The 24,249-nt window shown below is 43.4% G+C and overlaps 3 protein-coding genes across 3 annotated transcripts; all 3 read left to right on the top strand.

Moving 5' to 3' along the window:
- Nucleotides 1-1,445: 1,445 nt before the first annotated feature.
- On the top strand, nucleotides 1,446-4,209 carry LOC136430344 (potassium channel subfamily K member 18-like). The gene is made up of 2 exons (XM_066420866.1): nucleotides 1,446-2,104; nucleotides 2,916-4,209. The coding sequence occupies exons 1-2, from the start codon at nucleotides 1,558-1,560 to the stop codon at nucleotides 4,085-4,087; spliced, it is 1,719 nt and encodes a 572-aa protein (XP_066276963.1). The 5' UTR covers nucleotides 1,446-1,557; the 3' UTR covers nucleotides 4,088-4,209.
- A 7,606-nt stretch (nucleotides 4,210-11,815) lies between these two features.
- LOC136429283 (TWiK family of potassium channels protein 7-like) lies at nucleotides 11,816-17,080 on the top strand. The gene is made up of 6 exons (XM_066419144.1): nucleotides 11,816-12,427; nucleotides 13,812-14,052; nucleotides 14,462-14,645; nucleotides 14,915-15,045; nucleotides 15,425-15,534; nucleotides 16,111-17,080. The coding sequence occupies exons 1-6, from the start codon at nucleotides 12,107-12,109 to the stop codon at nucleotides 16,357-16,359; spliced, it is 1,236 nt and encodes a 411-aa protein (XP_066275241.1). The 5' UTR covers nucleotides 11,816-12,106; the 3' UTR covers nucleotides 16,360-17,080.
- A 466-nt stretch (nucleotides 17,081-17,546) lies between these two features.
- On the top strand, nucleotides 17,547-23,325 carry LOC136430342 (potassium channel subfamily K member 15-like). The gene is made up of 6 exons (XM_066420863.1): nucleotides 17,547-18,562; nucleotides 19,085-19,334; nucleotides 20,536-20,725; nucleotides 21,171-21,301; nucleotides 21,925-22,034; nucleotides 22,818-23,325. The coding sequence occupies exons 1-6, from the start codon at nucleotides 18,230-18,232 to the stop codon at nucleotides 23,094-23,096; spliced, it is 1,293 nt and encodes a 430-aa protein (XP_066276960.1). The 5' UTR covers nucleotides 17,547-18,229; the 3' UTR covers nucleotides 23,097-23,325.
- The last annotated feature ends 924 nt before the right edge of the window (nucleotides 23,326-24,249 follow it).

The raw sequence follows: 24,249 nt of genomic DNA, 5'->3' as shown, positions 1-24,249 counted from the left end.
GTACTTCTCACTGAGTGGTAGAGCAACCTTAGTTTTCTGATATTTCTTGGTGTTTTTTATGCCTGTAAATATGATGTGGTTTCTCTCATAATGCTGTATACAACATCTGGAATGTATAATTTGATACAAAGATTGTGATATAATTATTGACTTTTTGACATTTTATTGCCTTCCTATGCATACATTGATACATCTGAAAATGTCATTTTCCACATATTTTTATAAAACAATTATTTGAAGCGTACTTTTGTATTTGTAATAAATCCTTTGTATGCAGTCATGAGCAATACAGATATGTTTTTATTCTTGACTTGTTGAATCCTTTACACATGATACTGGAAGCTTGTATTTTCTACTTAACCAAAGGGAAATGCCAATGAGGTTACCTCATGTCAGACACTGGCCACTTGTTTTTACACACAATAGAATTACTTTATGAGGTAGCATGACAACATCTGCAAAGGAAGCTCTCTGTTGCTTTTTTTATGTATACATATATACATAAAAAGCGGTGAGAGCGAGAGTATAAAAAGCTGGTGTGTTACGCCGAAGGGCGGTTATACCGGCTATACAGATACAGATACAGAAAAAGAATACTCCCAACCATTTAGATATAAGGTGTATTTGGCTGCCCTATTACCACAAGGACATGTCCTATAACCACAATGATAATGCTGTAAAAAGCCCCGCACGATGACAGGATACCACTGTACAACGCAGCACCAGCATGGAAGGAAAGCACATTCTTGGCCTACAATTTGTGAGGCATATTTTTTCATTTCGGAGGAAACCTAGGACAACAAATTAAAACTTACAGACGAGAGTCAGACACATGTCAAACTTGTGTGGCTAACTGTTACCTTGGTGTATTATGTTAACCAAACATTGTACGTACATGGGATTTGAAAGGTATGGAAATGGAAAGTAACTGAAGCACAACAAAAACATGCCTGTAATTGAAACATTCCCGAACAAATGTGATGGTCTGGACGCAAATTTCAGCCTAAACCGTTGTGCAAAGACCATAAATATTTCGGCTAATATGCGCGACGGGAAAAGCGCAACTGCCATAGTAACCCTTGTGTTGGATGGCGTGCGTCAGAACAATTAATGACCATGATGACTCGGTATTGTGAAAGACAGCTGATGCATACTTTATTCATTGGTTACGGAAGAAAATAAAACGAAGGGTTAACAGAGGGACTTTGTGCAATTGATTTTTACATTAATGTTACCATGAATTGCAAAATATTTTTAATGCAAAGTTCTCATGATTTTTAAAAAAGTTCTTTGGCAAAAAAAGGTACTGGATAACCACAGTTATGAGATGTAGTGTTTACAATTGACAACTGTGGAGTGTCTGTTGTCTCACAACCCCCTTTGAAGCCATCGACGTTTGAAGTAATTTTGTCCTCGTCGTTGGCCCTGTTGTAGATCTCAATTGACATAGCAGCAATCACCATTGTGCCGTAGTTCAGGCTATGGTCCGTGACAGGAGCTTATTCGACATATCCTATTGATACGAGTCTACCATATCCTTACTTCAGTGGGCCCATCATGTCAGCAAAGCTCGAGCAAACTGATGTGAACGAGTCGCGATTCGGAGCCATGAACGGGCGGAATATCGGTAGAAACAACGTCGCCAAGTTGGACACACCTGTTCGGGCGGCCCGCCCAAACGCTAAAGCGCGAAATGGCGACGTGGACGGCAGTATAGTTGGTGACAGATCACTTTCACTGGAGGACCAACGCGCTTTTGCGGTTCGTCAGTGTCTTAAGCCTGTTTTAAGCCACGTGGGGATTGTGGCTCTTCTCCTGGTTTACTGCTTCGTGGGAGCCGCTATCTTCCAAGCGATCGAGTCCCCTCGAGAGATAGAGGAGCAACAAGAACTCATAAAATCCCGTGACTATGTCATCGAGATGCTTTGGAACAATAGCCAAGCAATGGACCAAGAAAACTGGACTCGGCTCGCAGTGTTCGAAATCGGAAAGTTCGCGCATTCGCTAGACACGGCCTTTCATCACGGGGTTACGCCAGGCGCTGCAGAAAAGTGGACCTACTATGGGTCCCTGTTCTTCGCCGCGACCGTGGTCTCGACGATAGGTAAGACTTACGACACTGGAATTTTTAAAAACATATTTTAAGTTGAAGATAACATTCAAAGATGGTTCTTTAGTCCACAGGGCTGGGCTACATTAAAGATGGATTAGATAACAGCAGGGCATGCAAGTTGTTGGATGAAGATGTACCTAAATATTACATGGTCGTTTTTTTGCTTGTCTCTTTCAAAGAGGAAGATGGTTTTTATATGAGTTCGAAAGAACTCATCGTGTGGTTTGGTTTCAAACACACTGGCTAATCTTTCGTCACTCAGAGTGGATGAAACGTCATATTTGTTTGAAGCATATTCGTCAACATGGTGTTTCATAACACAAGCTGGGAGTGACTCAATTGGGCGGCGGGAAGTTTTGTCCTTCACCAGCATGGTCCCATGGACGGTCTTAAATATTTGATGATTAGCATTATAATTGCACCATTTGGGACTGTTTGGCATTTGCCAACTCATTTCTACTGAAGCCACTTAGTTTCGATGGGTGAAAGGAATCTGGGTATATGTCACGCATACTGTGAACCTGCACAGTACCGAGAACAAACAGCAGATCTTCAAATTCCTTCCTTGGAGCTTATTTGAAAATATCCCATCTGCCTCTTCACACTTAGCAGCTTGGAGATTTCAGATTTCCACACTTCTTTTCACAATTAAAATATGGGAGTCCGTAGCTCTTTTTCTGTTGAAATTGGCAACCCATGGTTCAAAAATCACATCGAAAACACAAAGGGAAAATGAAACGGTAGTTGAGCTCATAGGAGGTTAATTTTGTAATAAAGTATTAATTTTTTTCTAACTCCATAGGATACGGCCATCACGCCCCTGTGACGCCGGCTGGCCGGGTCGTCTGCATCCTGTACGCCCTGGTGGGCATCCCGCTCTACCTGTTCTGTGTGGCGGACATGGGTCTGCTGCTCGCCCGCGCAATGACAAGACTATTTTCCATTGTCGGATATCAGCTCTGGCGATTTGAGCGAGACAGAAGAAACCAGAAATTCAAAGACCATCGCGGGGATTCCCCATCAAGAGAGAGTAACACCTTGAGTAACACGTCCGCGAATAGCAATCGTACTGAGTTGACAACGTGCAGTCCAAGAGATTCACCTAAACTATCAACGTCAGAGAAAGAAAAGACAAGTTCATCCTCGCCGCTGGGGAAAACGACATCTATTGACAGTGAGGAAATCACACCGTCAGGGGCACAATCGTCCACAAGTAGCGGCCTTCCCGAGACAAAAACAGAATCTGACAGATCCAAAGGTGAAACTCCTGCGTCAAACGACGCCCGTAGCTGTCGGACAGCACAATCAGAAAAAAACAGAAAAGGGGGTGCCGTCTTGGCGGATCAAAACATGGACGTCATCTCCTTGGACGATGATGTTGAGGAACTTAATTCAGATATTGATAACAGGCATTGTGCGGCAGAAGACGCCAACAATACTTCCCAAATTAAGATGTCCACCTTAGTCAGTCTCAACAGGGGTACACAAGGTATAGGACTTCATCCCAGCTTGACACAGAGAAGTCGCGATCCCCGTCTCACCATTTTCACTGGCACCCCTGTAGGCACGGAGGATATGGAAGGGGCGGCGGAGGAAAAAAACATTCGGCACCGATTCGCAGAACGGAAAATCGACGTCCCCCTATCAGTGGTGGTACTCCTGTTCCTCCTCTACAACGTCCTCTGCGCGCTAGTTATCAAGCAGTGGGAGGGTTGGGACTTCCTAACGGCTTTCTACTTCTCATTCATCACTTTATCTACCATCGGGTTCGGCGATGTATTTCCTGAGCACCAAAAGAACCTACTCGGTTTCTCGGTGATGATTTTGTTTGGGATGGCGGTCTTGACCATGTGTATATCTCTCGCACAAAACCAGACTTACAAAACGGTTCAAAGGTCACTGGCGAAGTTCAAAGCCTTGACGAAGCGGACGTCAAAGACAGAGGGTGATCCGGAGCAGGTTTCACACGCGTAAAGCGATGAGATACCGGCCTCAGCAATAAGCGCAAACATTGTGTTATACAGTGCCTCCATTTCACTAGGACGGTGCTCTCACCGCGCGCTCTCTGCGACCCAAAATTTAACAGAGCGCTCGAAGAATTTTATAGATAGAAACCGAATCTTTTTACGCTTAATGTATTTCTTGTCTTTTCAGTCATACCTTTGCATGATATTCCAATGATAAAGTCAAGGGTTACACAAATTCAAGTTAGGTCGCAGCGAGAGCGCAGGGCGATCGCCGTCTAGTGGAATGGGGGCCTTAAACATAGCTCATAGTATAGCAGTTTCTTTTTTACTTAAGATGGTACCAAGTTATTTTGTCAAATAAATCTGCAGCTGTTGTTATTCTCAAGACACCATCTGCCATTAACAATACGCCTGTAACTGAATTGTAGACACATACTTGCAATTTTAAACTGCAAATGATGGTCCTGTATCCTAACATTGCTGGGACTTGCTTTTGGCCTTGGACAGATAATAGCTGATTATATCATTGACGTTGTATTGATGTGGATTTGTATCATATCTATAATGATTTTGAACTGCTGCAATGTTTTATTGGCTTTTGGACGTTGCAGTGATTTTGTTTTCAGTAATATGATTTGCGACTACGTCTGATCAAATGTATTAAGTTTGTATAGATGACTGTTTTAACTTAAGATTCCTTGTGAACACGAAGAATGTGTTTACTCTGTTCTAAAACTCTACCCGTGGTTACGTTGTTTATCATAGATATTGAAAGTGCAATCATGCGACTAGACAATGAATACCTGATTACATTTTTCTAACCTACCAGCAACCTGCTGAATAGATGAATATTTTACTTGGACATGAAATGGAAACCCTACTTCAAATTGAAAAGTATACATGTACAGGAGGGTATGACTGGGGAATGTATCGCCTTTGTCTTGATCGTTTGCTTGTCTTACTCTGTTATTAGCCCAGTGCCTTGATTAAAATAGAACGCAAACAGCAGCAGAATTCATTGATTCGTTGTCATATCTATTATGAAATATCTACGGTCTTCATGACACATGCCATTTTATGAGATGGTCAGAGCTATTAAAGCGGATATTTCTAACATAAAGACATATGACTGCATGAATAAGAAGGGCATGATAATTAACACCGAAATCAATTTGTAGAGACCAAGGTACCCTGAAATGTCAAATCCCGATTTCGTATTTTCACCACCCGGGATGAATGATCAAAGAGAAGTATTCTACGGTTCTGTTAGAATTTTCCCAATCTGTTATGAGAATGCCGGGATTTGATACGAATTCCAACTCCTCTCAGAACGTCTGTTGGCGGCACTGGTGATGAAAGCTTTCTCAACAAGTAACGTAACATGACCCATTTACGTGCAGAACCTAATTACGTCCGGTTTGGCTCATGTCCACATGTCGCGGTGTATTATGCCAAAGCCTGTTCTCATGAGCAATAAAGAACATCATAAGTATGATCCGTAGCCATCTCTTTAATTTTTGCACAGCAAAACATAATGGCCATGCGTTTACCACGTGAACGCCACGTGCCGCGCATGTGGGGGAAATTTACAGATAAACATTGTTTTTTTCCATCGCGTTAAGCAAGTGGCCGGACAGACATAGTGATTTTACTTAGCTTCTACCAGGCTCCGCGGGATGGCTGGAAAACGGAGAGAGGACAGTCTGCCATCGATGGCAGACTGTCCTCTCTCCGTAGCTAACTCCCTTGGCACACTATTCACTCTATTACGGCCAATTTCTACTATTTTTCCAGCCATCCCGCGGAACCTGGTAGAGGCTAGATTTTACTATCATTTGTCTGCAGACTACTTTGGACAGTTACTGTGCATTTTTTTCTGGTCTATGTTTTTCAAGCATAGTGCTAGAAGGGAAAATATTCAGAAGTGGACGATAATGGGTTACCTTAGCACAATTCTTCATCATATACCTCAGTATAAATACATGCTCGCAGGGCGTTAAACAGGCGGAGAAAAACTTACAGACCATGCATTTTCTTTTTAGAAGAGCTGATATTTCTGCCCATGGGTTTGAAATTTGGCTCTGTCCGCGCGGTTTTAAGATAAATACGTTTTGAATAAATTGGACGTTAACTGGTCACCTTACGTTAGGTGGTGCAGATATGACGTCAATGCGGCGAAACGCCTGAGACGAATTACTGTAGGCGAGCGATATTTTGCATAAACAGGTCCACTCCTTTGCGCTATACCGCTGCTGCTACCACTGATGATAAGGTATTGGTATGTCGTTGCATTGAAGCGATGTCTTTCCTCTCGCTAAGATTGGAAATATTATAAAGCAGGGCACGCTAAATGTACGAGTACTTGAGAATATGGAGTCCTGCACACCGAGAGTCGATGTTTCTGCAGGAGGGCCGCCTGGGACTGACTGGGGTGGCCAACGAACATCGTTTTCGCAATCGGCAAGTATTCATACCTACCATACAATCAATGATTCTGACTTGCTTGATCAGTGTGGCAGAAGTCCCGCTCGAACGACAGGTACAATACCGGGCCCCATTAGCAGCCACCTCCATGGCAGAGCTACGGGGACTGTAGCAGGGGTGTTTTCGGCTTGTGGCGAGGCATTCGTCCGAGGAACCACCTTGCCTTCGCTACCTCGGTGGCAACATGTCAACAGCCCTGTGGTGTGTTCCCTGCCAATACCTGAGCAAGGCGACACGGACAGTTCACACTTCTGGACTCTTCCGGGTGCACACTTTGGACAGCAGTTCCCCTTCTCTGTCCCGATCCTAACCACGCACGGAGTTCCCTTCGGCACCATACCACCAGTCGTCCTCGCCCCGAGAAGTCGCTCGGCTTTATCCAGAGGTAGGTTATCAGCGTTATATCAAGAACGACTACTCAATCCATGTAGACTAAAAACAAGGAGTATCGAAAGCATAATCGCCAAACAAGGTGGAGAAAAAAAGGCAATCTATGCAACTCAACAACAATATAAATCCATACTGTTTTCTTATATTAACCACTTAGACGAAGATATCATGGTGTCTTCCCAACTTGAGCCTACCTGGCAGTAGAAGGAAAAAATGAAACAGACATAAACTACGGGCTGATCTTTGTTCACAGCCCGTAAATTCTGCAAGAAACAGGCGACCAAGATCTGGATCGTTTTGGCCGTCTGTCTAGTCGTGTCATTACTGATTGTCCTGGCGTATCCGAACACCCAGGGACAGGGGTCTCGAGTCATGGTGAGTATGTCATGATGACGAGTTGATTACATTAATTATTGTAACGTTGAGTAACATAAATTCGGGATTTTTCCGATAATGGTTGACTGAAATCAGTCTAGCAGAACAATAAACCATCCTTTTTTTCTATTATTCTGTCAGTATCATGTACTATCTTTGTACTAATCATATATATGGTAGATTTTGGCTCTAGTCGTGCTGACACCATAATATTTCAACTTGAAACTACAGTCCGCCGCACGCACAATGACGGTGTTGTCGGACAGGGGTGAACATTAATTCGGGAGAGAAGATTCGTCTTGAATATCTTACCGCTAATTAGATTTTATACAGCAGCTATTCGTTCCATCCTTGGCTTGAGGAGAGTGCTATGGATATAGACGTGTCCAAGTAAAAAAAATACACGAAAAAACGGCCGTACCGCACACATCAGGCCTCCGGGAACAACCCGTGTGTTGAGTCGGTAGAACGTCACTCAAAGTCAACCCCCACCGTCATGGAAATTTGTACATTATTCATCGGGGCGTTAGCTGGATGCCGTAGAAATGGTAAAATACTATGTCCATGTGTTTCCGCTTGTGCTAAGAGCAAACTTTGAGGAAAATATCGCCATCAGTCCACTATCACACACAACATTTAGACAAAAAAGTGTTCCTCGCAAACATTTGTCGTCTGCCGAATAGCAGGATTCTGGGTAACGAATATGGTGGCGGGAAAATTCACCGTAGTGCCGTAGCCATTGGTTGTAGCAACAGAGAGGCGTTCTGATGATTAATCACACTTAGAGTCCAGTTGTAGGTTAGCAAAAGATATTCTAATAAGTTGTATTGTAAATAATTGTGTTGAGCAGGAAGCGGATGTGACATTTGTCTTATAAACCAGCGAACAACTATGCAGTATAATTCTCCCACGAAGCCCTCAGACTGTGACAATGAGGGACGGAGAGTTTTTGACGTAGCCAACTTCTAATGCATGGTTATCGAAGCTTTTCAGACAGTGTTCTGAATACGTTAGTCTGTCAAGTTTGCATTTCTAGCGGTATTACTGATGTTGCATCCAGCACATATCCCTAAATACCCCGTTTTCGAAAAATCCCGAATTTAAGTACCCCGCGAATTTATGTTACCCAACGTTACAGTTTCTATGTGAAGAGAGTGGGCACCTTGACAACATGCATTCTATCCTAACATAGCCCACCATCGCTACTTTTAATATCGTTATATTTAAATTAGTTTTATTTGTTATCTTCAATGCTGCCATCGTCATCACCATCTTATACGATATATATAGTTGTACATTGTTTATAATTACATTTTTCTAAAATATTTATTTGTCAGCAGCACGTGCCCCATCAAGTGAATATGAAAGAAACGCTGGGGCACAAGGACAGCAATCACGGCTTAATGGTAACATCCTCCCAACATCCTGGCGTCAAGCTACCGAGTGTTACACCTCTGACCAGTAGTGTGTCGTCTAATGCAAACCCGTCCACTGGAGTCTATGGAACTATGGGAGGTGAGGCAAAGGAAAGACGACCAAATCCCGAACAAAGCCTGCCTCGTGCAAACAAGTTGGAACTGGGGCCACCACGACACGGCCGCTTGCAGAGGCATGTCCCAATACTAATACCCTAGCCGACCGACGGTCTGGACATTCACATCATCGTGAAATGTCTACGATCCTTCATGCTCTATCAAGACGATATAATAATTTCTTTAGGAAATGAAGAAGCATCAAGCAACAGGTGCGCCCTCTGGAGGTTTGGCGTCCTTGTTGCTAAAGGCCCTGTCACATCCGTCGTGAGGTTGTCGCGCTGTCGCAAACTGAGGCCATTCTTAGGATAGCCATGCATGCATGTGTTCTTCAAAATTCAGCTGCCTTGTGACTGGAAAGGTTGTCTCAGATCCTTGTCGGTAGTTGGTTCTGACACAGCCTGCTCGAAAATTACTCGGCACAAAAATCGTACAACGGCCTACTACGAATGTGACCGCGCCGTAAGGCTCACTGAGCATCTGATGATGTGTGTTAGCTGCGTTGTAGCTAGCCTCCTGTGCAGGCTTCCTATAACGGCGGCATATATATTGGGGGGGGGGGGGGTCTCTAATGCCATCTACATAACGACGCGCCCCTCGGCTACACAACTCCCTCGGCTACACAACTCCCTTGCCGGCATTAGAGACCCCCCCCCCCAATATATATATGCCGCCGTTATAGGAAGCCTGCACAGGAGGCTACGTATACGTTGTAGCGAAGTGAGCATTTGTGACTCTAGCAGTACATGTATATCAAACAACGGGATAGATCCTTAAGGTCAAAATTTACCGCCTTTCGCAATCGTTTGTGAGAACTTAAGAGCACTTACACACATGTAATTCGTTCTGTTTGTGTCCTGGGGACTAAACAGAGATGACATTGTCAGAACCAAATGTCCATGTCTACCTCTGTTTACCCTAGTGTCACTACGGGTGAATACCATTAACGTAATTACAGGCTTCACCGCGATCATAACGACATTGTGACGATGCACGCATATGCACGTAGATGCACGAGAATGTTTTCTGAAACGTCAGCATTGCGCCATTTTAAAACTTTCTGGTTGGCCCTTGAAGCGGTAACTTGTAGTTTTTGATGATTGTATGTACGTAGATCTTTCCTAATACATAGAAAATATATGTTTTGAACGGAACTGTATTTAATATTCAACCTTCCATACGCCTAATCGAGCAATGCCTATCTTTTCTGCGAGGTCAAAATATTCTGACCTCCTTCGTTGTTGTGAGAATAGATTATTTCACGTGTAATGATGTGAAGCAATCGTCGTTCTTGACATGTGCATGTCATGAAACTAACGCCCATTTTGACAACAAAGTATGCGTCAGTGATAGAAAATAACCCATAATGGTAATAAAACCCAGATGACCTCACATGAATTGTCAGTGTTCTCTTAGAACGCTGACCCTTTTATGTCGCATGTCTGTGAATTACAGTAAAACTAGGAGATGGTAGAGAACAAGCCATTGTATAATCTATGTTCATCAGTTATCTCACCAGCCGCAAACTGCATGGGAAGGAGACACGGTGTCGCCATGTTCCTCGAGTCGTCTTGTTTTGACCAAAAATAAATTGTCCACCGCTAGTATAATCTTCCGTTACTCAGCTGACTACCCCCCCACACACACACAGAAGAGACAAACCATGAAGAAAATGCCAGTGATTACAAGTTATCTTTCTTTTTTCAATTCGTCTTCTTGTCTCTTCTTTCTTCGAATTCCTTACGAGATACTGGTAGTGCATTCTTCAGCCACCCTCCACCCCCATCTAACCATTCAATTCGATATAATGCGACAAATTGCTAACAAGAAAGCTTTTAAAATAGGCTGGCCACGCAACCATTTGATAAAAGTGAGGATCATCGTAAATGGTGGTTGCACGTGTAATGACTTGTATAGACTTCCTTACCCCCTACGTATACAGTACCTATACATCAAACATTACATCCGTTGTATTTACCGTAAGTTAACACAAGTTTCTGATGAATTATGTAAATTAGGTCCTCATTAGCATAATTTATAGCCAGGCGTACTCACCTTTCTTAAAGGTACCTACACTTAAAAATGAGATCCGTAGCATTTACCATGATAGAATTACACGTTTTTGCATATATCATGCATTAGCATGATTTATATGCAGGTGTATTCACCTTTTCTAAAGGTACCTACAAATCAAATATGACATCTGTAGCATTTATCGTAAGGGAAATACAAGTTCCTGAATAAATCATGCAAAAGAAAAAGAAAAAAAGATCAAGAACACACCAGCAAAAATAATAGATCTCCTCCTTATATAAAAAGAAGGAAAGAAAAGGGGAGAAAAGGGGACCTCCTGTTCGCTAAATTACGAATTGATCGCCATACTACCAACTTGAGCTAATGAGACATCGCTCACGCCCTGGAATTTTAAAGATATTCAAAGTTCAAATCTCAGCGCACGGTACCATTTAGTTGGTCACATTTGGTTCATTTTCGTAACAAATCAGTTCCTTTGTGTAATTTTGTATCAAAGATGTAATATAGCCATTTACCAACTATCTATAGCATGGCAGCATGGTGCAAGGCCTTGCGTGAGGCCTTGCGTGAAGCGCCCCCTGGCGAGCTGCAGGTCGGACGAAAACGACAAAAAGCCAATACAATGGTTGCGTGGCAAAAATGTGATCAGCCTGGGTAAAGTAAGAATATCCTAAAACCCCAACGTTCGTATTTGAAAAAGACAGGGTGGAAGTCATTATGCATTTACCAGCACATAGTGCCTCTGCGTGTTTTGTTTCATCAAGGATTTGAAGGAGGCTTTCATGAAATTTTGTATCGTACGCGTGATGCTGTAACGGTTATAATTTTCTCGCAATTAATGAAAACCCGCACTCACCGCGAGTGATACATTGCGCAATGGCAATGCAGTCAACCGTGGCAGCCCGTTGACTCCAAAAATGAGTTTGTGTTTTCCATTGTTCGGCTGGGTAGTGCATGGATTATGAGTTGATGTTGTCATTGTCAACAATTGGTCACACTTCATCAGACAGGAATGAAACGACTCCTTGACATCCGGCCGACTATTTCACCCTGTCTGCCGGTCGGACCAGGCCACGCGGTGCAGTAAGTCCCAACGTTTCTGCTGGATGTTGGGACGAATGTTAGCTAGTGGGTAGACTGTATCTTTAATCTGCCGGTGACGTCGCGGTATGTAATCTTACAACGAATGGAACAAGTGTGCCAGATGAGACATGACGACTCTAGAAGTACAACAGGTTGACCGCTCGCGAGGAGGACAACTTAATCGTCCCGCTATTCGTGACAAACGGAGCACACCGTCGAACAATGATGGCGGCCATGACCCCACTCTACCGGCTGTAGATCGGAAAAAGGACAGTGAGTCTGTCATTCAGCCAGACGAAAGGAGGACTCGGGTGATGAGGACGAGAAAGAACATAAGTTGGACGAAGAGAAACGTCCGAGTCGTCTGGTCACATGTGAAGTGGACGCTCATTAACATAGGATATCTAGGATTTGGTGCCATGATGTTTGCAGCCTTGGAAGTTCCTCCGGTAAGTTGACTTTCGTCTTTGAACAACTTATTGCTTTATTTGTTCATAAACATTATTAGTCATTGATATGTTTGCTCTGTTTCCAGTCCCCTTCTTTAGTACATGTACTAACAAAAACAGCATTCAATATTCTCTATCTTTGTCATATTGAAAATTCAATAATTGATGAGAATCATGGCGCTGATATTGGCAGACCACAGTGTGAAATTATCTTTGTCATGTCTTACATGCCACAATAATATTTCCCTGTGGTTCTTACATTTTGAACTGCAACCTGTCAAAACTTTATTTGTAAGTTGTATCGCACTTTGACTATATCAGCGAAACAGGTGGGATGGGTAGACTAGAGACAATTGCTTCGTGCAGATGTTTCTGTTCTGTCAATTTTGTCGAGCAAATGATTTTCTACCATCAATATCATACATCCCTCCTGCCCTCCTTTGTTATTCTCCTTTATGAAGGTACACATTGTATCATAACACATGAACCACAGGTGCCTAGTTGTCAGGGCACCATGCATTAGTAGACTTCCTCTATTCCCTTGGGAACTGGCCAGTAGCTATTGTCTGCAGCGCCACCTGTTGTATCGATATTCCGCACAATACAAGTCATCAATATAATGCATTACAGACATGTCAGTGACGTCCGTATACCCTGGAAATTGTTTTTCTTCTGATTATTATAGCAACTGAGGCTGCTTTTCAAGCTTATCATCAAAAAACTGTGTCAACACACGCCTTTCGGATTCAGAATTCGCATTTGCATTTGCAGTGGCAAAGTGAATTGTTTGCATCATTTGACATTTTCGGTTCATGAACCTTTAACAGGATTAATCAAACGTGGCAATATCTGGAATTGTGGGATGGGGACCTCACTACATAAGAACGTTTACAAAATGAAATTGGAAGTGGAGAAAGGACTATAATTATAGACTCTTGAATGAGACCCATACATTCTATAAGAATGTTATCATTTGGGTTATGATGGACTACATTGAATCCACATAAGTGAATATCAATAACTTTTTACGTGTACATTCCTTGCAAATGGCTCCCTCTTAGACATTATAATTGTAGGATTTCTTTTCATTCTGCCACATATATACAACACCACGCAACATGCACCTGCAAAATATAATCTTCATTTTCATTTTCATTTTCATCTTCATATTTAGTTTCCTTTCATACCACCTTTGCCTAGTCGCCATCAAGTGTACTAAGATACGTATGCGTCAAACTCTTGTGCAATATTTCCTTTTCCACTGCAACTGTTATTGGTTCTTTTATTGGTTTCAAAATATTTTTCATTTTCATGCCAGCTTTGTTCTTTAGTTTTCTTTCGAAAACATTTTCCCGTTCATAATCGGCTGAGTCCTGTTTCCCAGGCGGACGTCAGTTACCGTGCGCACCGACAGGTTCTCCTTGATGCCCTCGGTATGAACGCATCTAACAGTTCCGATTTTGAGGAGTGGGAGAAAGCGGTTTCTGTGGAGTTCTTGAGACACCAGGACATCGTGTTGAACGCCAGGCTGGCCATGGTGTACGGGACGAACACCACCAACAGTCGGTACCTCGCAGAACCAGCCAGGGCCTTCTTCTTAGCGTTTGTGGTCGTCACAACTATTGGTAAGGATTGATAACATCCTTAACTGATTTTTGCCCAAGAAAGGGGGAGAAAAAAAAATCAGACTGGCACCCACGGAAATATCAATGATGAATTTTGGCGAAAAGACCATCATCCTAAACCGATCTGGCCACGTGCAGCCTTTAACATGGTGTGTGTGTGTTTTTTTTTTTTTTGGGGGGGGGGGCTGCTGATTCACATTGTTTTGCCAGAATTAATTGACAATAGCAGGGTTTCGATAGGTCTTTTTTTAAATTTGCCCTTCCCTTCGATCAATCAATAAGTAAAGAAATGGGTTGAATCCTAAGACTTATACATACACATTTGTTGTACTTACTGTGTGAAACATTTTCGTTTTAGCTAAGTCCCAACATCATTTGTGATCCATCCCTACTTTTCTCCTTGTTGCAGGGTACGGCCACTCCACGCCCAGGACCCCCGGGGGACGGGTGTTCCTGATCTTCTACGCCATGTTCGGCATCCCGCTGATGATGACGTGGGTGAGTGACGTAGGAGCTAAGCTGGACAGCCTTCTGCGGTACCTCGTCGGGAAAATGTCACGGTGTCGTTCCAAGAAGGAGTCGGAAGTCGACAGGTGAACCTCCCAAGATGTCTATAACGTTATGTGTCGATCTAGCATCTACTGACGGAGAAAACGTCCTTGTGGTAGACAAACACGATGCGATGGTTTTCACTCAGATGTGGTTCAGGTTAACTTTGTGTGTTAATTGTTTGGGTCACATGCGTAGACTGCAATTTCAGCGTAATAGAAATATTTCTTAAAAACCTTTTTGACATCATATCTCTCACAGATAGATTGAAAAAATAGATTGACAGGTATGTGTTCTTTTTCCTTCTTGCTAGCGTGCCATCCTGGGTCACCATCTTCCTCCTGGCGGCTTTCCTTCTCCTGGATGCCGCCGGGTTATCCGCCTTTGAAAATTGGGACTTACTTGACAGCATTTACTACTCATACATTACAGTCACTTCAATAGGTAGGTGCATATGCACGTGCCCTGTACACGTGCAGTTCAGTGGAGAAAGGTAATAATGAGTCTATTGCAAGTTCGTGCCTGTGGGTTAATTGCAAATAACATGAAAAGACAGACAAATACTTGTTTTACCTGTGACAGAACCCACACGTTAAAGAAAAAGTGGGATCCTTCGTCTTCCGCTGTGTCAGAAAAAGAGGTAAACCCCAAGTTAGACTTTAGAGTCAGCATTTAGACTAGAGTAGACACATGCTACATTGTTTGTCTGCCTTTTAGGAGTCGTTCTATATATGATCGTTGCTGATTTAGGAAATATTCGTCCGAAGTGCCACTTCCGCATGAGTGGCATGGGAAACTTAGAGGAAGATTGTTGACGTTTCAGGATTTGGAGATTTTGTGCCGTCCAACCAGCTGAACGTGGTCCTGGCGCTGCCGCACTTGATGGTCGGGCTGGCGCTGGCCTCCATGCTGAACGGGCTCACGGGACAGACGGTGGGCTGCATGGGTGTAGCCTCCTCTGCAAGCCTTCTGGGCGGCGCCTCTGCTGGCGGCAAAAACAATCTGTCCAGCAAAACAACCTGACCCCGATATACTGAAAATTGCGAATCAGCGCCTCCTCCAAATAATAAACGCCTAGAAGGCCTGCAAAGGAGACTATGCTTAAACCTCAAGTGGTTGAGGGCACCAGCAGAGAGGGTATGGGTATATTTGTTGGAGACAGGTGTGGTCATATTCTGTAAGCTTAAGTTAATAGTCCAGCTATCATGAAAAAAGGCTTCTGGCTCCCTGAGCGCCACCCTGCGAGTACCCGGCTACCAACATCGCCCTCTGTATTCATTCAGTTGCAAACACAATATAGTGAAGAGCCCCAGACATGACGAAATTAAGGACATCATGAATCATGAATGCGTGCGAAAGAGGTGTTCAATTCATTGATTTCGGAACGTCAACTTTATTGTCATAGTGAGGTGCCCTTTTTGTGTGTTACTTAAGCTTGAGTTACTTTCGTTAATGCTCCACCTCTGTAGAGGGAGCACAATGTTGATAACGTTGTGTGAACTCTTACAGATAATGTGGCTCAGTGCAAACTTTGCACAGTGGGCACGAGTGATGGTCGGGAAGCCGTGTCCTTGCTGCGGGCTGACCAACGCCAAGGCTCTCCGGCCTGAGGACATCGTGATGGTCAGACGGCTGGCCCTGAGGTGGCGGCGCCGGTGCCGGGAGTCGGCCGTCAGACAGAGACGGACGCGCGCACAGCTCCTACCGGTCACGGTGGTGTGGGACGACATCAGCGATCCACACGCACCGCAGGATTGAAGCAACGCCAGTAATTATAGCTTCACAACACGTCTTGAGCATCGCAATGTCCACGGCCCCATAAGCTGGATGGTTCTTGTTCTATTTTCATTTGTCGCTGCTACTGTGTATTTCATACATGAGACCTGGGGTTATCATTATTCCTCAAGTAATCCAAATATTAGAAATGACGAGTCACTGGCGATAGCAGGTTTTCAGCGCCAGGTTCTGTTGTTTATCAGTCAATAGTCATGATACATATAAGTTCCTGTTTTATAGTCTGAGACTCTGAGTGATAGTTAACCACATTTCCGTGTATTAGACTAAAGATGTTATATGTATAAAACAAGGCTGCATTTGTTCTGTACATGTCATTGTCGCTTGTTTATTTGTTTGCGTCTCACAGTTTTAAAATCAATTGCATCTCGAGCCAGTTTTTGTTCATGACGATGTCAAATAACTAGTATACATATGTCCATACATACATGTTATACATGAGTATTTCCCTGGATGATTGACGCAATTAAACGTAGAAAATCAGGGAGTTTGTGTTTGTTTCCATTTAAACCTCGCAATATGTCAATTCGAATTTGTTTACCTTTTCGAAAAAGTAACATTGGCCATGCAGCACCGATACCTACTACAATTACTTTCGCTATATACAGTTTACTTCGGCCTGCTTTGTGTCATTAAATCACGTAGTGCTTTCGACGGTTGCTACTAATACATCTATCCCTACAAAGGCAACGAACTTCAAATGGTCTCATTAATCATACATGTCTATAAAAAGATGAATGCATTCTAAGGCTGTGTGGTGTTGTTAGCAGCCATGATTTAGACAAGAACGCCATCTCTACAATCTAAGTTTTTAATCCAATTCACTGCGATGACGCATCACGGACATTTGACAACCTGTATCTGACTAACTTGGGAAAGACGGACAAATTGCATCTTTTTCTTTGACCCTTTCTATAAGACGATGTGGCAGATTATGTCCTTGAGCCATTATGACGTAACGTTACATCGCCTACATTTATCATAACAATGATAACAGCCATCAGTTTAAACCAGCGGAGCAGTTTTAATAAAACTAGATTTCACACAAAGGAAGTTCCCTAAATGTACTTCATATCCATAAACAGGGGGATAGTTGTAACAAGGATATAATGTCCTTGGTTTTAGGTTGGCAATAAAGAAATGAACGCAAATATAGATGTTATTTAACGTCATAACAACCGAGTGGACTGCACAATTTTCCAGGTTTGATAGGCATCCTCAATAGATAGCTTTAAACAAGCTTGCCGCCGTGCAAAGGTTATGTGTGCCAGTGTGGCAGGTCGTTCAGTGTAATATAACCAGCTGCTTGGGCACCGCGTGCCTGCGAAGCTGGTGTGTTACGCAGAAAGGCGGTTATACCGTCTACTACATACGGATCTCTGCGTTATTAGTACTGAACAATCATTAATAGGGTTGATGGTCTGTAAAATGTATAGTCGCCTAACCTGATGTAGCGTGACAGCACTTCGATACGGCTGACGACACGCTTTGTGTGGATTCTAATTGCCTCCCAAACAGGGGAGAACTGCACGAGCTTCAGAATGTAATCAGCACAACGACGGGACGCAGACAAGGAAAGCGCCGTCACTGCCATGAAGTATTTTCTTACGCCTTGACCATCGGTTTATTCTAGCAGCAATCGTACAAAATTCCAGAGGTTAGAGAATTAATTCAATCAATGTCGTTGACCACCGACGTTCGCTCACTGCAGACGGAATCGATACTTCTGACTACGATTTTGGTTTCCAAGTGGAGAATACAGCCTTGATGACCATTCAGGTGGCAGCCCATTTCTGTTATCCTTACGCATCCATGGTCAAGCGTTCTAGTTGAAATGTACGGGGGGAGAGTTAAGAGCGGTGTCGGTTCCAGTGATCTCCGCAGACCATCCCGCGAGGATTTGGTCCGACGAGATACGACATCCAGACAACTTCGCGTTCTTCCATTCAAAAACGCGGACGGAGTCGGGGAAGAGGTTCAGAATGGTACCGGAGAGACAGATGAGAAAGGATCGGGCGGAGTGGGATGTAACCCGGCGGCCTGTTGTAGAAGATGCAGTGTGCGGGACGCAGCCTTAACCGTCTGGCCTCACCTGAAAATAGTCCTCCTCAACGTCGCCTATCTCGGGTTCGGTGCCTGGGTCTTCTGCACATTGGAATGTGAAGGGGTGAGGGTGAACTTCATCAGTACAATATACTTAGGAAATATCAAGATACAGTTACATGTACATTTGGTCAAAAGAGTGTCATTAGCTAGTCTTAGTACCTCCATGAAAAATGTAGGCATTGTTTTGGGTGTGTCTCTGTGTGTGTCTGTTTATGTTCCTGACTATTTGTGGTCGGCAATGAGGTCTGGAAATGAGGTCTGGATGGATTGTGAGTATATTTGGTATGTGGGTAGGTCTAGTTTATAATATGCTGCAAACAATGATTTTCTTTGTTGACCGACTATGTAAAATAATAAATGAATTGTTGAAACCATAAATGATAGAATAAATACGTCGGAAAGGATGGAAAACGACGTTACCATTGTGTTTACTCAGCAGCTAACATTAATACGTTTATCAGAACACGGCAATTAGTGGACTTGGTGGAATGTTTATCATGTACTGTCCGTTACGGTACAAAACAATGAGGTGATCTTTCTGTTGGATATTTTTGTTGATATAGTTTTCTTGTACCCACAACAGCAAAAGGCGCGGCATCCAGACCTGCCAGCCAGCCGCCATCTTGTCCTGGACAAGTTATGGGCCGCGGCGAACAATACCACAAGTTTTGAGAATTGGACAAAAATCGCGGACATGGAAATGACGAGACACGAGGAGATGGTTTTTCGGGCACGACAAGAGTTTGTCTGGGGAACCAACGGCTCGTCCCCGGCCTACCTGTCGGACCCTTCCCGGGCCGTGTTCTTTGCGGCTAGCGTGGTCACCACAATCGGTAGGCCTTCCAGCTTTTACAGCACTTAAGTTGAACGTGTTCTGGGATGACAAGGCCTGGAGGCTTTAATCCTTTTCTGTCTTAAAAAGTGAAATGATAACTGTCACTTTCATGTCAGCTTTTTTGTATGGAATATTAGAATGTATCAATCCCCCTTCTCGTGCAGCCAACAATTGTATTTTTCAATCACAGGTGTATGTTCTGGTCCGTGGCACGTATTTTTCAGTCGCGAGTCTGATATGAGTATGTCTGTTCTATTCGCAGCTATTTTCAAATTGTATGTAACTGTAATGTTTTTTTTTCCAAATCGTGCTGTCTGTTCTGATCGCAGGTAGTTGTCAATCACATACGTGACAACAATGTTTGTGTGCTGAAATCGCACGTCAGAGCTATGATTTGTCTACCACATGACCTTTATCAACCCCTGGTAAAATGTCAGCCATGCACGCACATTACTGGAGCCACAACGGTCTGGGAAATTTAAGTCCAATCAATAAAAAAAATGAAGAACGGTAGGACGCGTTCTGTGGTGGATATTTCCACCTGTAGAGCGTAGACAAGAAGTCTCTATAACGATAAGCTTTTAGGTCCTTCATTCAAAGCGCAATCGCAACAGAGCTAGATAAGCAATTTACTCATGAATAGTGAGAGAGAAAAAACGCTGCCATTGAAACAGTCCCAGCAAACGCCAGGGTTGGTTGGTGTCGTGGCCACACATAGTAGTTCACATATTGAACACGTCGAGGAAGCCAACACGAAGAAGCTCAAAAGGAATGCCTTGGTAACATATAGGAGAACGCTGTTTGACACTGTTCACTACCCTGTGGCTAACGTTATAATATGACCCTTCCGGGGTGGGCCGAAGTTGGTCGGGCAGCTTTAAGCGCGATTTAAATCGATAACCTTTATTGTACATCAATGCCCTGTCGGACTGAAGTACAGACATACAGATACAAAAGTCGTAGTAAACTACATATAATGACACTGACAGAACTTCTAATACTAATCCAAACCATTGGTTCTAAAGCTACTCTGATACATAGGTTGGGCTTCTTCTCGTCTCTTTGTGATGTTGAAAATATAGGTTGAGATTTTTTTTTAAATATCGTATGGTCAAAACGCATAAGAAAAACGACTTTCTCAGTACTGGAGATGGATTTATAATCAGGCAAGTCTCTCTTTATCGTGGCCCCGGCTGCAGGTTACGGCCACGTCACGCCCCAGACGACCGGAGGGCGCGTCTTCCTGATGTTCTACGCACTGTTCGGCATGCCGCTGATGCTGGCGTGGCTGGCCGACATCAACCGTCTTCTCGGCCGCCTGCTGCACTTTCTGGCCGGGAAGATCAACTCAGTCGTGCGTCCTGAGCTTCCCGACGATAAAGCACGAAGGTGAGATTTGTCAGTGAGTTCCGTTCGCCAAAGATATGTGGATGTGTGGTCTTCATTTGTATGTACAGTTAATCTACAATTAACGCGCACAGAGACTCAGGAAAGAACGCATTCATCAAAACAAACGGGAAAAGTTAGCGCTGGAGTAAACGACAATATAGTTACAATTCATCAGGATCAGGGTCACTTTTTTTTGAGAGAAATGATAAAAGTCAGCTTGAAATGGACCCAACTGTAACTTTTGATCTCGTTTAGTGCTGAATACTAGTATTCCTTCTAAACAATCCACGAGTCACTTTGGCATCTTTAATTTCCCTAGTAATATGTCCTTCATAGTTCAGAACAATTGTTCATCTGAAAGTTTCATGTCCGTCAGCAGTAGACAGCAATAGGGGCGTGCCATATCATCGACTGTTGACCAATCATGCGCAACAAATCTTTTCAGAGTTCCAGTGTGGGTGATCGTGCTGCTATTGGTCATCTACCTGCTAGTCGGCGCTGGTGTACTGTGCTTCTGGGAGGACTGGACGTTCATCGACAGCCTGTACTTCACGTACATTACCGCCAGCACCATAGGTGTGTTTTGTAGCCACTTGCGTGTTTATGTTATAAAATAAGTTTTAAAACACGTGAAAATGTCGGTACAGTTTTTTCGGTCAAATCTTTGGCCAGTTGTTCTGCTTTTTATCGTCACATTATATGTAAAGTCCCCCACAATCACCTTTTTAAAAAGTTTTTACTCGGTCCTTTTGTTGTCCTTTCTAGAGAGCTATTTCTAAACCTGGACATCAAATACGCACGTACAGGGGTGAACTTGACTAAGCGAGTACGGTGTCCGACAAGGGGGTGCCTTGGTATTGGTCTACCTGGATAAAAGCACAAATCCTGTCCAAGAAAATCAGCAGCTTTGATATCTGCCATTTGACAATGGCTTGAATACACGAAATGAAAAGATATGAGGAGCTACATGTATCCCGACTAAATCGTTACATGCAACGGTCACAGGGACCGATCTCTTGAATGATTGTTTTTGCTATAACGTTATAACAATCATTGTAGTTCCTGGAGTGGGTATTATAAGTAAGAGGTAGAGCAAAATCAAAGCATTTGTTGGGGTAAGACGAAAGTAGGCGATCGCGATACCGGGAGTTGTCTCATTTGTGACACCTGTTGTTCACATCTCATTATTTCCTCTGCAGGATTTGGTGACATAGTCCCCACCAAACAGCTGTACGTGCTTGTCGTGTTCCCCTACATCCTCCTGGGACTGTCCCTGGTGTCCAACTGCTTCAGACTCAACCAGGAGGCGGTAAGTTACTGAGAGAGAGGGGGGCGTGGTGTAATGGCAGGGTGATTGGCCCAGTACCCAGAAGTCCTGGGTTCGAATCCTCTGACATGCTCCGTTGACGTTGTGCCCTTGGGAAAGAACTAATTTCGCCACTTAAGCTTTACTCAGGTGAAAATGAGTACCTAGCTTCCGTTAATGGAGGTCCCGTGTTTGAGGACAGCCACACCTCAAGCACACAAAAGAACCCACCACACTTAGGAAAGGAGTAGGGGTCCTTCCCGGTGTGAGTGGATCAAATAAATCCGTCCGGATATGTAGCTTATACTCTTCAGTACAAATTTGGTGTATTGCGCCATGAGGTGGTTTACCGGGTATGGGATAGAAATAAATAATCAAACAAACAAACAAACAAACAAACAAACAAATCGAAATATGAGGAGCGTGAACTACGAAAGACACAGAAAGAAACACACGCGTATTCTTCCGTAAGATCTTATTCTAAGAAATGTTGATGCCTGTAAAATCTATATCCCCTATTGCTATGACTAGGTGACATTGACACTCAGACACCAGAAATATCAAAGAATGGGCTTTTAGAGAAGAATGTTGTCCGTCAAGATATGTACTATTTCTGCGGACTACGTGTACGGATACCCGGGATAGAGGGTGAACTTCACCATGGAAACAGTTAGAACGTCAAATTCAAAGGTTCAATCTAAAATTCCATCTTCACCTTTGAGTTAAATAGAAACACAATTAAAAGTTTGAAGCTAACGTAACAAATGTCGATGCCTTTTCCCACAGGCCCAGTGGGTTGACGAGCGTTTCTGCGGCGGCAGGAGGGTGTACCGGCGGGACGCGTGCCCGTGCTGCGGGCTGCTCAGCACACAGAAGATGCGGCCGGAGGACCTGGTCCTGGTGCGGAGGGTGGCGCTCAAGTGGCGCCGCAAGTCCGCGCACCGTAAGCGGGCCGTGGTGTACTTGCTGCCCATGTGGATGGTGTGGGATGACTTGGAAGAGGAAGCACAGAACCAGCCGCCCACCGACTCCGGCCGTACCACGGCTACCACCCCTGAGCAATGATGGGTCTTCACCACTGGTCTTGGTTTCCTGGTCTTCACTACACTACCCACACCTACGCTAAGACCACGAGAGAATCAGAAGCCAAAAATACTACTAACTCTTTGCTCTTACACAATCATATTTTTGTATCCCCAACGAGTAGCACAGACTGTTGTTGGTCGTTGGTAAATGACCGGGCCACAGGAACCTTCGGAACCCATTTTAGTCCCTTTGTGAAGGTGACATGGGCGAAGTCTACGAAGCAGGAACTGTGTCAAAAATATCATATATATATCTTAAATAGATGTAATTCTAAAACACATATGTTTGAGAGAATGATATATATATTTTAAATAGATAAGATTTTAAAACATATATGTTTGAGAGAATGATATATATATTTTAAATAGATAAGATTTTAAAACATATATGTTTGAGAGAATGATATATATATTTTAAATAGATAAGATTTCAAAACATATATGTTTGAGAGAATGATATATACTTTTTAAAACAATTCACATTTTATATCAATATCTTTTTGAGTACAATACATATTCTAGATCAACATCTAAAAATCAAACATATATTGTTTCCAAAAACATGTCTGAAAGCATATTGTTGGCTAAAACATGTGTTCCCAAAACCCCTATCATTTCTGAAAACATATGTTGTTCTCATAAACATGTGTTTCCAAAACCCCTATCATACCCGAAAACATGTTGTTCACAAAAACACGTGTTTCCAAAACCCCTATTGTTCCTGAATGTATATATTGTTCCAACGCGGCGCCGAATCTGTGTCAAAAAGGTCTCGCACCAGGTTTACGGGAGCGTGTAAGTGTACCGAATATGCAAATCAGATCTAAGCTATACTAAACATATGCTCCGTCACTTTATAACTGAATCAGAACACATTGTTTATAACCAATGTTATACCGTATTGTTTCGTGGTGCAGTTGGTGGTCAGTTTATTTATTTTTTTTTTTTTTTTGATATGATATCACGCTACTATCGTACATTTGTAATCGAAATGTTGCTGTATCTATGGTTTAGCCTTTTGTCAGTTCTCTAAGAAGTTACGAAACTCTGGTATCGAGCTGTCAGCGATATGGCGACGTCACCACCGGGCGGGGCGGCGCAGCGGGCGGGGCGGGGCGGGGACAAGGGTACCC

Source organism: Branchiostoma lanceolatum, chromosome 3, assembly GCF_035083965.1.
Source record: "Branchiostoma lanceolatum isolate klBraLanc5 chromosome 3, klBraLanc5.hap2, whole genome shotgun sequence".
Lineage (NCBI taxonomy): Eukaryota > Metazoa > Chordata > Leptocardii > Amphioxiformes > Branchiostomatidae > Branchiostoma > Branchiostoma lanceolatum.
The sequence above is the reverse complement of the archived record's forward strand: the minus strand, read 5'-3'. Positions and strand labels throughout refer to the sequence as shown.